The 17500-nt window shown below is 38.6% G+C and overlaps 1 protein-coding gene across 1 annotated transcript; it reads left to right on the plus strand.

The window, feature by feature from the left end:
• Window positions 1-5137: 5137 nt before the first annotated feature.
• Window positions 5138-10683, plus strand: LOC138020062 (uncharacterized protein KIAA1143 homolog). The gene is made up of 2 exons (XM_068867059.1): window positions 5138-5403; window positions 9948-10683. Exons 1-2 carry the CDS (start codon window positions 5154-5156, stop codon window positions 10136-10138), a joined length of 441 nt encoding a protein of 146 aa, XP_068723160.1. The 5' UTR covers window positions 5138-5153; the 3' UTR covers window positions 10139-10683.
• Window positions 10684-17500: the final 6817 nt, after the last annotated feature.

The following is a 17500-nucleotide window of genomic DNA, read 5'->3' on the forward strand; positions in this document are numbered from 1 at the left end:
CCAAACAAATTTGCAATCGTGCGCTATTCTGCTGATGATGCTAAGTACGACAGCAGAATTAGCAATCGCAGCTTTGGAGACACGGCTCGATCAACGCATTCTCGTATCTTATTTTTGTTTGTTTCCAGATTTATTCCTTGTGCTTTGCTGCATTGAGAGAAGATTCTACTCTTGCTCATTCTCGAGCTTTTGCTGGTATATTTTGTTGTTTTTCAGACGGCGTGATAAATACATCTTATGCGACGGTTTAACATATAATACGCGCGGATATTTTGAGAGTTGCAAAGCATTTTGCGAGCAGTGAGCAAAATGTCCGCGAGTATTAGCCCATCCTCCTTTTTTTTTTTCGTTTAGCGTCAAATGCGTTTCCTGGGCAGTCTCGGAATCGGAGTCCCGCTACCCCAGCATCATAGCTGTGGAGCCCGGAAAACAAACAAAACGTGAACCCAAAATGAATATGGCTGAAAAGTTGGTGGATGTTGTTGCAAACTTAAGACAGCGTGGGAAAAAGGATCAACCCCTGAAACTCCTATGCAACATTAAAATGGTTTTAAAACTCCGTTACCCTTTTTTTTTTTTGAAAATTCCAAAAATTTGGGTCGGTCGGACAATGCTCAACGGAGAGAATGGCCTTATATGTTAGACCATCGAATAAGAGATTTATTATCCCACTACAAAAAAGGTGTTATTTTACGGGCGTAGTTCCTTCTGCAATGGGCATAGTTTCTGTTGAATGAATGACGTAAATACAATTTTAAGTAGTGGCAAAACTTAGAAATCCGTCTCTGCGTGTGTGGGTGGAGGTGAACATAATAAATTTCTTCTTGGAATATTTTTTTTGGGCTCGCGATCTGGCTTCAACTCTTGAATCTTGAATCTTGTTGAGGAGGAGGGGGGTGAAGGTAAGCAAGGGCTTAAATGCCCACGATCTATGGTCAAAGCTGATGCCCAGTGTCGATAACCGTTTTGGTTTAAAAGCAATTATACTAAGCACCCGAAAACTTAGGTTTTTGTTATGGGGAATAAGTAAGGAACCCACACTGTCGCTTTCCTCGATTGTTTTACAATTTCTCCGATGGCGTACACCATAAGTTCATGTCTCTGACTGACTAAACTACAACCCATTGTTCTCTTATCTTATAGACATACATTGATCAAACGTAAACTGATTGGCTATTGGCTATAAAGATCTTCGGGACAAAAGATAAACAAACTTAATAATTGAAGCAGACAGATAGATACGCTCGATTTCCGGGCAGATATATCATTATCATTACATAAACTTTACCTTAATCAATACCAATTATCCTGTTTCCGACATTATAAATGCTTTCGACACGCTTAATAAGACGTTATTAGTTGTTGTCCTTGGATAAATGTTGGTAAAGTTTGAAGCTCCCTATGAAGTTTACAGGAGAAAATACACTCATTCCCAAACTTTTATTTACTTGTTAACTTTGTGCTTGTGTTTATTGCTTATTTTGGAAAAATACTCACGCGTCACATTTCGCCGAAGAAATATTTATATACATTAAAAATAAAAGGGGTCGTAATATTGAGCCTTGTGGTACGCCACACGAAATATCTAGAAGCTTAGAAGATGTTCCATTCACACTAAACTGTTGCTTGCGATTTGACAAATACGAATGGAAAATGGCAACTGCTGAGTGATCAAAGCCAAAGTATTCTAATTTCTTTATCAAGATCTCATGGTTAAGTATATCAGATATAGATAGATAGATAGATAGATAGATAGATAGATAGATAGATAGATAGATAGATAGATAGGATAGGAAAACGTTAGTTAAACACGGTAATTTCACCAAATTTACATACGTATTTTACATAGAAAATCTGTTCTACCTAAAAGCCGTGTATAATATACAAAGATACCTAAGTTTAAAAATCAATGACCTTAACATACTTTTTACAAAAATTGCTTAATTTAATCAGTTTTTGCCGATGCAAACGTGAAAGATTTTATTTGCTTTCTTAAACCATTTATAGAAGGCAATTGATTTAGCTGGTCTAGCAGCGCATTCCAAATGGTCGCCCCTGTAGAAAGGAAATTATGGTTATATGCAGGGTAATACACGTCTATACATAGATGTACTTGGGTGTACATGCATATATGATATATATGATAATAAGAGGCTATACATAGATATATATGGTTATAAATAGATATACAAGGGCAGCATGAAAATACATGGTTTTAAATGGAAATATATGGACATATATGATACTACACAGCTATACATGGATAAACATGGTTGTACATGGTTATCCATGAATACATATCCATGTAATACATGGCTATACATGGATACACACTGTTGCACACTGCTATACACGGCTGTACATGGATACACATGGGTAAACATGGATATGCATGGGTATACATGGATATACATGGGTATGCATGGATAAACATGGGTATACATGGAGATAAATGGCTGCACATGGGTATACATGGATATACATGGCAAAACATGGAGATACAAGGGTATACATGGATATACATAGGTATAAATGAATATACATGGGTACACATGGGTATACATCGACATACATGGGTATACATTGATATAGATGGGTATACATGGAACTGCATCGCTTTACATGGATATACATGGCTCTACAGGGATATACATGGCTATACATGGAAAAAGATGGCAATAGATGGCTGTACATGGATATACATGGGTATACTTGGGTATACATGGGTATACATGGATATACATGGGTATGCATGGATATACATGGCTATACATGAGTATACATGGGTATACATGGATAAACACGGTTATACATGGATATACATGGGTATACATAGAGATATATGGGTATACATGGAAATACATGGCTGTACATGGATATACATGGATATAAATGGCTGAACATGGATAAAAATGGAAATACATTGCTGTACATGGATATACATGGCTATACATGGATATACATGGGTATACATGGACATACATGGATACACATGGGTATACATGGACATACATGGACATACATGGGTATACATGGATATACATGAACATACATGGGTATACATGGATATACAAGGTTATACATAGATTTACATGGGTACACATAGAGATACATGGGTATACATAGATATACATAGCTATACATGGTTATACATGGATATATATGGGTATACATGAACATACATGGGCATACATGGATATACATGGCTATACATGGTTATACATGGATGTAGATGGGTATACATGGACATACATGGGTATACATGGACATGCATGGTTATACATAGATACACATGGGTATACATGTACGTACATGGGTATACATGGATATACATGGGTATACATGAATATATATTGGTATACATGGACATACATGGTTATACATGGATATACATGGGTATACATGAATATATATGGGTATACATGGACATACATGGATATACATGGGTATACATGAATATATATGGGTATACATGGACATACATGGGTATACATGGATATACATGGGTATACATGAATATATATGGGTATACATGGAAATACATGGTTATACATGGATATACATGGGTATACATGGACATACATGGTTATACATGGATATACATGGGTATACATGAATATATATGGGTATACATGGACATACATGGATATACATGGACATACATGGGTATACATGGATATAGAAGATTATACATAGATTTACATGGGTACACATAGAGATACATGGGTATACATAGATATACATAGCTATACATGGTTATACATGGATATATATGGGTATACATGAACATACATGGGCATACATGGATATACATGGCTATACATGGTTATACATGGATGTAGATGGGTATACATGGACATACATGGGTATACATGGACATGCATGGTTATACATAGATACACATGGGTATACATGTACGTACATGGGTATACATGGATATACATGGGTATACATGAATATATATTGGTATACAGGGACATACATGGTTATACATGGATATACATGGGTATACATGGACATACGTGGTTAGACATGGATATACATGGGTATACATGGGCATGCATGGGTATACATGAATATATATGGGTATACATGGAAATACATGGTTATACATGGATATACATGGGTATACATGGACATACATGGTTATACATGGATATACATGGGTATACATGGATATACATGGGTATACATGAATATATATGGGTATACATGGATATACATGGATATACATGGGTATACATGAATATATATGGGTATACATGAACATACATGGGCATACATGGATATACATGGGTATACATGAATATATATGGGTATACATGAACATACATGGGCATACATGGATATACATGGGTATACATGAATATATATGGGTATACATGAACATACATGGTCATACATAGATATACATGGGTATACAGGGGTATACATGAATATATATGGGTATACATGGAAATACATGGTTATACACGGATATACGTGGGTATACATGGATATACATGGTTTTACATGGATATACATGGGTATACATGGACATACATGGGCTTACACGGATATACGTGGGTATACATGGATATACATGGTTTTACATGGCTACACATGGGTATACATGGCCATACATGGGCTTACATGGAAATACATGGTTATACATGGATATACATGGGTATACATGGACATACATGGGTATACATGGATATACATGGGTATACATGAATATATATGGGTATACATGAACATACATGGGCATACATGGATATACATGGGTATACATGAATATACATAGGCATACATGGGTATACATGAATGTATATGGGTATACATGGACATACATGGGCATACATGGATATACATGGGTATACATGAATTTATATGGGTATACGTGGATATACATAGGTATACATGGACATACATGGGTATACATGGATATATATGGATATACATGAATACACATGGGTATACATGAATATATATGGGTATACATGGAAATTCATAGGTATATACCTTTATATATAACAATTTAAGGCTTTAATACATCCATGATATAATTACATACTATTATGATACACTTTAATAACCCTACTTAAAGTACCAACCAGCGATATACCTGTAAAACCGCTGTACAAGGTGTGTATCTTCAGTACTCTTTCAACATGGCTGCCAAAAATGTCTCTTTCACGAAACCCAAGACTCCTTCGTTTATTGAGAAATTCAAAGAAAAAGTTGGGTATCAAGAGACAGCAACAGTTGAAACAAAACTAAAAGGGCTCGACTCGTCAACTTTGGATGATAGAGAGCTTGGGGATGAAAAGCCGATTATCATCTTAGGGTCGAATGTCAGCGAAGCGGAAGCAGACGAGTTTCTTGCACGTATGAAGGAAAAAGAGGAGGACAGCAAGGAAGGTTTGTAACTGGTCGTTTCTGTTACCTTGCTGAATTACGAATCAGCAATCACGATTGCACTGAGTATCGAGAACAATCGCTCGCTGAAATGGTCCTTTCGTAATCGATCCAACCGTCTTCTTGTCATGCAATGCAATCAAGCCCAACTGAAATATAATATATGACAGGAGAAGAGCCGCGAAATTATAAACTTTTTTCATTTCCAATCGTCCCCTCTTGGCCCGTTTTATACAGCTGTTGGGGACCACCATTAAAACAGTGTCTACTTACAAAATTCTTGGGGTGCACATTAGTGAAGACCTAACCTGGAATACGCATTTTAATGATATATGTAAGAAGGCTAACAAGCGACTTTATGCTATCAAACTCTTGAAGAAATCAGGAGTAGAAATCAAGGACCTTGTTCAGATCTACTGTTCCCTTATAAGATCAGGATCTTGGAATATGCCTCGCCAGTTCGCCAGTGTGGTCTGACTTACCGGACTATCTAGCCTCTGCTATAGAATCTATATAATCTTAGTTATAACTTATTTTGATGCTCTGACTGACTGATGCAACTGATCTTGAGTGCCTGTCTGTTCGCAGATAGCGGGTCCGCATTAAATTTGTCAGCAAGGCAATAGAAATGATATCACTATAACATGTACTTAACAACAAGGTAGAGGTGTGTCATGGTTACCACTTAAGGTCAGGGATTTGCAAAGACACTGACACCTCAAGTCCAAACCAAACGTTTTGCGAATTTTGCTACGATGTTGTATAGCTAGGTTTATCTACCTTGAACAACGACCGTAATTCAATTTATATCTATCTATCTATCTATCTATCTATCTATCTATCTATCTGTCTGTCTGTCTGTCTGTCTGTCTGTCTGTCTGTCTGTCTGTCTGTCTGTCTGTCTGTCTGTCTGTCTATCTATCAATCAATTACAAGTGGTATTAGTATATTTATTATAGAGCGGTTTTCTTGAATGAGTGTCGTAAAACCAAAACCAAAGTAATTACTTTGGCCAATCAAAAGGACGGAGACAATCCAGTAAAGCAATCAAAACTCGAAGTAATTACACGTAGCCGACACAAAGTGCAGGAAAATTTAAGATTAAACGAGACTTACCTGTAAGTTGAAGTTTGATGTGAATTCTACCGATTCCTAGTCAGGAACAGAGGAGTCACGTGAGATTGCGCGAGCAAGCCAGGTCAGTATTTAACAATGAATGAGCACAGGAAAAAACAAGGGTGGGGACAAATAAAAAGGATAAATTTGTCCTGTATAAAAATATAGATATATATATATATATGTATATATATATATATATATATATATATATATATATATATATATATATATATATATATATATGTATATGTTGGGTGGGCACGTGACTCCTCTGTTCCTGACTAGGAATCGGTAGAATTCACATCAAACTTCAACTTACAGGTAAGTCTCGTTTAATCTTAAATTCTACCTCATCCTAGTCTACATCACATAGAATCACGTGAGATTTCAAAGCCCTGTGGTCATGAATTAAAGACAACAAAAGGTAGGTTTGGCAGACTGTATTTGCCTCTAACAAAACCGAACCAAAGTTACATGGAGCATTGACTGGTTTCTGGTAAAACTTAGCAAAGGTTCCGCAGTTAGACCATCCTGCAGATTCCAGAATAACTTCTAGCAGCGTTCCCGCCCTGGCAGCAGCACTGGTGGATGCTGCCCTAGTGCTGTGGGCCCCAAATTTGGTGGTATCTATGCCCGCAGCTTTCAAGACATTTTTGATCCAACGTGAAATTGTGTCCTTACTAACAGGTTTAAATGGTTTCTGAAAACTCAACAGTAACTGATTTCTGTTAGTGTCACCCCTATGTCTTATCAACATATGCTTTCAAATGACGAATAACACACAAATTAGGCTCCTGGTCAAAAGCTTCCAGTTCAATAGGCTTCTGCTGTTTCCCTGGTCGGGAGTGCTTCTGGAGGCTGGTCAGATAAAAAATACATTTCTTTTCTGACATGTCCATATGTTTAACATCTAGGCAGTGAATGGTTTGTGTTCACTGACCAGTTAACAGAGCTAGTAACATAACAACTTTAAATGTAAGTTTCTTAAGTGAAATGTTCTCAACAGGAGGGTAGGAACGAAGATGAGTTAATACTTGACTGACATCCCAGATGGTTTCATAACGTGGTAATGAGGGCTTCTGTTCAAAAACACCCTTTAGAAATCGCTTTACGAATGGGTGTGTACCAAAGGTAGCAGAGTCACTAATGACAAGTATTGTTGAAATGGCTGATCTTGCTGTATTAACTCCACTATAGCCAACACCTGACTTGACTAGGTCTGCAAGAAAGTTTATTGCTTGAGCTACAGTAGCTGAAACTGGACTGATCCCTTTTGAGCTGCAGTAATTCCCCACTTCGAAAGATACGTTCGGTACTGCTTTTTTGTCCCGTTTCTCCAAGCACACAGGATGATATCTGAAGCTGCTTGTGAAAGGCCACTTGCGTGCAACTGTTCCCGGATAAGTGGCAGATGAGAAGGTCCAGTTTCTTGTGTAATGGATGTACTTTTTGTGGGTGGCTGGGTAACTAAAGTAGTCTGGCATTGTGCTGCAGAAGGACTGGGCAGCTTATCAGCATTCTCATAGCCACTGAGTACCACACCTGAGTTGGCCATCTGGGGATCACCACTATCCCTGTGGCTTTGTCTTGTTCCAGTTTTAGAAGAACCTTTGGAATCACACTGAAGGGGGGAAAATAATAACCATTTAGTTCATTCCGCTGAGCTGAAAAAGCATCTACTAAGTATACTCCAGGGTCAGGTCGGAAGGAAATATATCTTGGGAATTGTTTATTGAGTCTTGACGCAAACATGTCAACATCTGGGCGAGCTTGCAGCTTATCAAGGGCTTTATTTAAGAGAGTGGGGTTCAGCATCCACTCAGTATTGGTGTTTATTTCCCTTGACTGTCTATCAGCTGCTACATTACTTTTCCCTGGTATGTGTTCTGCAGATATCCAGATGTTTCTAGCCATGCACCAGCACCAGATATCTAAAGCCACTTTGTTACATTGTACAGAGTGATTAGTGCCCATGTTATTTATCGCTGCCACTGCTGTTGTATTATCAATTTTCAGTCTGACATGTTTATTATTTAGTTTTGTCACAAAAGCTTGGAGTGAAAAGAAGGCAGCCATTAATTCTAGGTAGTTGATATGCTCTTCACCTTCTGGGGGTGTTCAGTGGCCCCCACAAGTCAGATCTTTGAAAACACCTCCCCATCCAATTTTTGAGGCATCAGTGGCAATTGTTAGTGATGGGGGGTCATGATTTATAACATTGAATGAGTTTTCAATATTTTCGATCCACCATTGTAGTTCTGTTTTGGCATCTGTGGAGTGTGACATAAAGGCCTCATAGTTGCCATTATTGTCTTTGATAGCATGAGATTTCTCTTGTTCTAGTTTTCTGTAATACAATGGTCCATACATAACAACATACATGTGCCGGGTCGCAACATACATGTGCCGGGTCGCACATACAGCTCTAGCTTTTCTTTAAGCTTTGCTTCCTTGAGCTTACCAGCAAATCTCTTATTAATAAGATTCGCTAGATGTTCATTTATGTTTGGGCCCGTTTTATCGGCCGTGTTGTATTCCTCTTCAATCTCTTTCAGGAGCTTGTCACTCGAACAAAGCCTTTCGCTCGTCTAAAAATAACTTTCGTGGACATGACATATCCCGACCAACGCCCTGAGACTCCGTCTCTGTCCCCTCATTTTCTCTTGGTAGTGGGCTTGAGAACTCTAACTCTTACTTTTTTTTCCTCGGGTATTCTTTTTCTGGATTGCATTTTTTTCGTCAATTCTACGTAGAGTTATACCCTTATTCTTGATCCTACTGGCAAATTTTCATTTAGGTTTGGCTTTTTTATACGCTCCGCTTTTCTTAAAATATCTTCCACGTAGTATCTCAACATAGCAACACTAGCGACGAGCGTGACTGCGTCCGAGGCCAGTGGTTTCGGATGATTAATGTGTTGACATATTTGATTAATTGACCAAATCTTGAATTTGTGACGTCGTAGCCTCCACAGACAATCTTGGACAAATTAAATGGAACATTGAGACCACCCCTCCCCCCAAAATCAGTGATGGGAAAATGGCGCGTTTTGGCCTTCACGCACCTTCATCCTTGATTTGGGGGAGAGGGGGCATTTCTGTTCCATTTTATTCTGTCCAAGATTGTGGCTTGCTCGCGCAATCTCACGTGATTCCTTGTGACGTAGACTAGGATGAGGTAGAATGTGCACGCGTGAACCGCGATTGGTTTTGGTTTCACTTCTGATTGCCTGAAAAAGAGGCGCGAGAACTTTGAACAATCACTGAGTGAACTAATGCAAAACCAAAGTAATTCACTAATTAGTTTCGACACTCATTTGAAAACCGCTCTATCAGTACTATGAATTAGTATTCCTAATGTAACGCTTTCCACCATGTATGGCATGAAAGGGTTAAAGTGTTGAGACTCTTAATTTTTTACACCATTAGATACTGACAAGGATAGAAATCTCGAGCAAGGCGGAAAAATCATGTTCAAGAAACCAACGAAAAGGAAGTCAGGCGAAAATGAGAAGGACTTGAAATCCACAAATAGAAAGAAATCCAAAACAGCCAGCACGATGAAAGGAGTCAAGAACAAAAGCTTGCTTTCATTTGAAGATGAAGGGGAAGATGATTGATAAGTACCCACTATGATATGCTGTAAAGGCTTGGTATACAAGAGAGGCAATGAGAGCAGACCTCAGTTCTCCATCCTTTCATCTCATGGGAGCTGAGTTACAGCGGTTAACAGTACTAGTCACACGCGCCCCTCAACGAATTTCTTTCATTTTTCGAAACTAAATTTGGGTGGACGGCAATCAAAATGTTTCCCTGACCAATTCGACTACCGCCAAGTGAACACTATTATTGTTATGGAAACACTTAATTGACGTCCACCCAAATTTAGTTTCGAAAAATGAAAAAAAAAAAAAGAAAGCCGTTGAGGGTCGCGTGTGACTGACAACCGCTCGAAGGGCATTGGGTTCGATATCATATACGCAGCCTTCATTTCTATCAGATGCAGTCTAGTGCATTTGTTCACCACTGATCTGATGTGCAGTGTCACGAAAGATCCTTGCTCCATACGCTAACACGCACTTTTAATTGCGTGTTTAACATTCATCTGACAAAGAACTTTCCCCGAAATGCAAACAAAGAGGAATAAAATTTCTTTTACGCTTTATTTATTGCCGATTGCATGATGCACTTTTTTAGAAGACCATTTGAGAAGGTTTTTTTGGGAGATACCCTAAACTGTGATATAGCATAAAAGGACGTTCGAGACCGTGGAGAAGTTTCTTACTCGTTTATCAATTTAACAAATCGAAAGTGGTTCAGCGTTGTCTGTACTCTTATCGACAACGATATTCGTCATCACAGTGGTCAAGTGAGTCCAAAGGAAGTGTTTATTTCAGAGCGTGACCAAAATCATGACACAAAGAAAGAGCAAGCCTTGGCCCGGTTGTTCAAACTGAAAGCCGATTAACGCTAACCCCAGATTAAAAATTAACCAAGAAGTTTATTTCTCTATTCCCACATGCTGTTCAACGCTGATATTCGGCAAAACTTAACATTAGAGAAAGTAAATCTTGAAGAACAAAAATAAGCAAAAAAGAAACTTTCACCAAAAAGTTGAAAAAATGAAACCAAAGTTTACGCTAATCCTGGATTAAGTTAATCCGTTTTCGAACAACCGGGCCTTTTTCTATAACTTTCTCGCAATGTGATTGGGTTATTTCCCAAAATGAGCTTTCTTGTTTGGCTATTACATTGCGTGATGCAATGTCCTATTATTTTCTAGAACCTTTACCACAAATGGCAATATCCTGCCTGTTGGAAGTCTTTAGATACTTTTAGTGCACACAATGGCTTGGCGCCTAAAACTATCCGTTTGACAATTGCAGGGTACTCGTCACTAAACTCGCCACCCCCTCATCATTCACGATCATTGCTGGAATAACGACTTGGCCCCCGTGATAACTTACCGCCACTTGACGTAAAATAGCCAATAAAATAGCGCGAAAATTCATGGGTGGATTATAACAGACAAATATTTAAATAAATTAAAGTCTTTTTCCAGAGAGGACTATTGAAACTCAACATTTTGTAAGGCTTCTATTACCATTTGCTTTATTTAACGCTTTATTACGCAGGCTTTCTTTGGGAAGTCAGAGTCTAAAAATGCAAACAGTTTCCGTCGTCGTATGGACGCCAAAAAGGGGGTCATTATACCAGGTGTCCTGGCGAAGACCCTGGAGAGAAGAGACGGAAATCGTGAATCAAATCCTTCAATCACAAATAGCTTTAATCTAAGTGTTTTGATTCAGTATTTGTGATCGTTGATTCCAAATGAATGCGACTCAATATAATTTTTGACGTATATGTTAATAAAGACCATACTCCTGGAGGATGATTTTCCAACTGATTTAAGTTCCTTTTGATGAATTTCCAACAGAAAATACCGGCCTGTCAATCCTTGACAAGTGAATGAAATTTTATGAATGAATGTGAGAACAACGCTGAACAAGCGCTAATTAAAAACAGACTTACAGAATTACGGAGGGAGAAAAAATGCTGTTGTAAGTCAGGAACAAAGACATTGAACCGTTTATGCGATCGCCAAAATTATTCATTTTCCTCTTCTTTATTCGACCACCGGGCTAAATATTCTAAGTAAACGACGGTATGATCTATCTGTGACCTATGCGAGAAAACAAGACACGGTTCTTACGTTACGTTTATGCATGTAGAATCAACTGAAATGCCAATAGGCCATTTCCCAGTTGCTGGTTGTCTCGGTTTCAAAGCGAGACTTAGTGCTAATTCAGTTTGTGTTTTATTTCTGTATTGTTTTTGGAAAATGTTGAGTTTGATTTGCATAAGAATACGCAACTCATTTCCATTTGAATGGTTGTGCACCAGGACTCGCTTTGAAACTGAGGCATGCAGTAACTCGGAAAAGGACTATTCCTTGTGAAAAACCAGCATCTTTTTCGGTATGATACGTATCGGAGAGCCAGAACATTTACGCATGCGCTGACGAAATGTTTGACAGTAGGACAGCAGTAGTACATCTGGCAATCTCGCCAGAGCGTTAGGCTTTGGTAGATTGTGCTAGCATAATTTTAAGCATAATTTAGCAAAACCAGCAAAAATTTAAGCCTTTATTTCAGTTTAGCACTGCTAGCATAATCCGAGCTTTTATGCGTTGGAAACGGAAAAAACCCATCATAGTTCTAGAATATTTCAGTTTGTGTTTTATTTCTGTATTGTTTTTGGAAAATGTTGAGGTATGTGCTAAGGCCCATGGTTTTACGGAGTCTGGTGGCTTCGCGTTGCTACCTGGAGATGCTTCAGTGGATTCATGGCTTAGAGAAATTCATGTTCCACTAGCCTGGCATGTTTATTTAGCGACTGGATTCGATTTTTGCGAAAAAATCGTGCTTGTTTTGGGTCGATCGGAGTCCATAAGCTGGCTTCCGTCTCCTACCTTGTCACTATATTATGAAGGAAGGTGAACGGGGACCATTTTCCCCGAAACTTCGTGTACGTATTAAAGACAACAACAGCTCACCACATGGTAAGTTTTATCGATTTTTATTTCCATTTTCTAGCAAATTATCAGACCTAAACTTCGCTGTTCTCTATATTTACCTACACACAGTGAGCCTGGGTTACCTGTGGTTCATCATTTGGCTTTTTGAGGTGCGCACATGCGTATTTTCGATGCTAAAGACTGTAAGACTGGAAGGTGGACTATATGAATGTTCATTAAAATCAGAATTGATAGAGTTAAGCTACTGGTGATCTTTAGTTTACTCAAGATCTAAGTAGCATAATTTCGGTGACAGAGAGCATAATTTTCAGAAAGTAGCATAATTTTGGCGTAATTTCTAAAAAATATGAGCACTGCTAGAAGCATAATATGCTTTTTTTTCGGGCACAATCTACCAAAGCCTACAGAGCGTCGTACCTGACGATTAAGCCCGGGGACTTCGATCCGTTGGTCCTTCGTTGGTCCTTCGCTGTTACGCTGAGAGTAACTGCTGGGTTAGGCACTAATTTCTAGTGATTTGGTCTAAGTACCGACTCGAAATGGTTACCTTTCACAGATTGTTCTGGTGACACCCATATTTCTTAGTAAGACTTAAGTAAGATCGTGTGGTATTTTATATACACAAAACTAAGTGTCTCACCTTATTTTGGACTATCCATTTCAGTCACAAACCATCTTAAGGACTGTGCGTACTAATTCAGAGGTATTTTTGCCCCGTTTTATGATTATGCAGGAAATATAGATCTTAACAAGTGTTACTGAAACCCAAAAAGAAAATTGGGGGTAACCACGCATTTTCAGAGATAATTGATGACTAATATTTGTAAAAAGCTTTAAAATACAAAGCAACGTATGCCGTTCTTTCTCAAATTGAAGCTTAATTATCTCTCAAATGCATGGTTACCCCCAATTTTCTTTTTGGATACCAAGAGTACTGACTAAGATCTACGTTCTCCGGATAGTTTTAAACCACGCAAAAATCACTGTAGTAGTAAGCTTCGCCGATAGAAAACCCGAGTATCTGGAGATGCGCAGAACGTATGCGCAATAAAAATAGTAGGCACCGTCCTTAAACAGTCCTTCTCAGAGCTATGATAAACGGATACCTAACTCAGTAAATAAAAAACCTTTTAAAAACCGTAAACGAATAAAATCAGGTAGTGCATTCCCCAACTTGGCTGCTAAGTAAGAAAAATAATTAAGCACATAATTGGTTGTTCTAGGTTTACTGAGGGACAAAATATAATTTCCACAAAGATCATAAGAAGAAGACCGGAGTGAATACTTATTTTTCATATTAGCAGGAAAATCGTTAAAAACAGACTTTTATCAGTACAGTAATGTGGGGAAATTTTGAATGCGCTTATTGCATAGAGATGTAGAGTTTGACTTTAATGAGAAAACCATGACCGTAAGAGGACAGTTGATCTGCAAAATAAGTCTAAGTATTCTCTTATTTAGTTTATCCGTATTGGGCGCACCGAAAAAATGCCAGACAGAGGAGCAATAATAAAATGTGGTAAAATAGACGATTTGTAAATCTTAAGTATGTTGTCTTTAGGTATAAAGTTCCAAAAGCGCATCATAACGTTAAGATGATCTCATTATTAATTTTTTTGATAAATGACCAGAAAAATCCAGATTATTGTCTATTTCCATTCCAAAGATCACTAATGTATCGTTTACAGGGAATGAAAAGTACTCTCATTAAACGAAATGCCATTCTATGATTGGCTGCTCTGACATCATGAGATAAACATGTATCGAAAACTATTGGATCGATGTAGGAGAAATAAAGCCGACGGTGGTCTCTTGGTCCTCTCAAGACACTCCCCTGCGGAACACCACGACTGGAGCAGGTGTCTCCAACCTCAACTCTCTGAGATCTACCTGAGACGGATAGTTCCTCAGTAAAGGGCGACTTGCGTCGTTCATACCGTAAGCTTTAAGCGATCGTCACTTATTTCTATCCCTCAAACTGACATTTCCCTTTTTACTCAACTTACACGACGTACAATCTACTTTAGACTTCAAATCTACTTCAACGAAGCAAACATTTTAAACAAGCTGAGAAGATTCCACAATACGCGAGGCAAAGAGTTGAACCCGGATCGATGGCTTCACCTTACAGTTTCCGATATCCACTAGACTAACGAGACAAGCTCCTGGGAAGTCGAATCTTTTAGAGTATCGACATAGTAGTACCCAGCAAAACAATTGAAAGTTAACCGTCGTCCACGGGGCTTTTAGACCTAAATACTTGACATATTAAGATGGGATATTGCATCGTGTAATTGTTACGAAATGTCCAATGTGAGTTTGAGGGATGGCCATAAGTGTTGACCACTTTAAGCTTGGAAAGAAGTGGATACTGAATAACATTAAACGGTTTGGAGAGATCCATGGAGACAATCGCAACAAGTCCCTCGAGAGAATTCTTATGTGTGTTTTTTGTAGAAAACCTTACCGACTGACCAATAAGCATTTTATTGACCTGTATCTCGGGGATATGTGATATATTTTCCCTCGTGCCGAGTCCCGGGTGCACCCTCGGGCTCGTGTCGAGTTCCAGTTCAATAACCCTTACTGACTCGGAACTCTTGAATTGAGGAAGCACCTTTTGTTAGATGTGATGGAAGCAACATCAAAGAACTTTCTTACTCGTCTCTGAAACGCGTGGAACTCTTCCAGTGCGACTACCTATACTTTTAGTTAGGTTTATTTGCGTTGAGTGGTATTTATTGCATACAGACCTTTATTTAAGTATATATCAAGTGTATTTAGCGCTGAGGCACTAATTCGTGACACTGAACAGAAATCAAATCAAGCAACTTTTATTAGAGCGTTTTCAATTAAGTATCAAAAGTAATTAGTGAATTACTTCACTCAGTGATGGGTTCAAAGTTCTCGCGCCACTTTTTCAACCAATCATAAGTGAAACCAAAATCAATCGTGTCTCGCGCGTGCACATTTTCCTGTGCTTTGTATCGGCTACGTGTAATCACTTCGAGTTTTGATTGGTTTACTGGATTGTTTGAGTCCTTTTTGATGGGCCAAAGTAATTACTTTGGTTTTACGAGACTCATTTGAAAACCGCTCTAATCGTGAGTTGGTTTTTGAGGGAGGGGAAAACCGGAGTACCCGGAGAAAAACCTCTCAGTGCAGAGTAGAGAACCAACAATCACGCCAAGTCTGGGAATCGAACCCGGGCCACATTGGTGGGCTGAGGGAGGCGAGTTCTCTCACCACTGCGCTATCCCTCCTCCCCACATCGTCAAACTCTCCTACAGAGGTCATACAGCTAATTATAGCCTGTTCCAGGCAGGTTTTTACTTTTAAGTACAGGTTTTTGAATTTACCATCCGCTATTACTCGCGTTCTAGTAGGCCCCAGAGAGCTGGATCGAGGAGAGAATGACGTCAAAGACTCGCAGCATGCATGAATGCAGCATATTGACTACGCAAGACCCGACTTTTATGGTCTAAAAGCCCGAAACTCCAGTGCTGGATGTTGAATTACTCTGGTACAAACAGAGGGTATTAGGCGACTGAGTGTTTTGCCGTCATTTTTCCTCTTTCCAGCTCTCTCAAGTCATTAATTGTGGACCCATACCCTTTCATTCCCAAAACTGAAACGTTCATTCTCCTAACTAGTACCATAGATTTCTTTGTTGGGTAGTCATGAGAATTTGGTGTTATATCAAGATCCCAACTGTTAAGCTGAAATATCAAATATTGAGCTTGATAGTGAGGCAGTGAGGACAAAAACACGTTGAATAGACCAATTTCGATATATTAAAATTCAGTCCAAAACAAAAGGCATCATCGAGAGGCTCTGGGGAATAAATATGAGGATTTGTATGAGTTTATTCCCCAGAGCCTCGAGATGATGCATTTTGTTTCGAACTGAATTTTAATATATCGAAATTGGTCTATTGAATGTGAAAAATATTTGCATATCATCCACTTTTCTTTGTCCCCTAAACCTCTCTTTCAAGCTGAATTTTAATTTATCGAAAAAGGCCTATTTTTTTAATTCAGCCAAGCATGGCTTAAAGACCCACAATCGTCCAAAAGTCATTGCGCGTGATCGTGACTGAATTTCGTGTAACACGAAGTTATTCAAATAGCTGACAATTTGTTTTCCTCAATGATTCGCCTGAGTGCATTTAGCCAATCACATCACACATTTGGACAAACCGTTATTTGAAAACACAAACAAACGATCTCAATGATTTTGGGCGAATGTGGGCATTTAAAATATCTACATGGCGATCAACAGTCACAGCCAAAAAAAGACGGATCTCGTAAGTAATATTTCCATGCCAATGGAAGTGACTGTAAGGTTTTAAAACAAGAAAGACAAACAACGTCTTCTGATTTATTATCGACAAATCGTCCTTCCGAGATCTTCAACTATGTTCTGTTTGCATCCACAAGTGATT

Source organism: Montipora capricornis, chromosome 10 (assembly GCF_036669925.1).
Source record: "Montipora capricornis isolate CH-2021 chromosome 10, ASM3666992v2, whole genome shotgun sequence".
In the NCBI taxonomy this organism is placed as follows: domain Eukaryota; kingdom Metazoa; phylum Cnidaria; class Anthozoa; order Scleractinia; family Acroporidae; genus Montipora; species Montipora capricornis.

What these genes read in the sequence shown, in the direction of transcription:
- LOC138020062 (XM_068867059.1), top strand. Translation starts at nt 5,154, where the DNA reads ATGGCTGCCAAAAATGTCTCTTTCACGAAACCCAAGACTCCTTCGTTT. An exon ending in AGAGGAGGACAGCAAGGAAG is followed by an intron (nt 5,404 to 9,947) that starts GTTTGTAACTGG and finishes TTACACCATTAG; the next exon opens with ATACTGACAAGGATAGAAAT.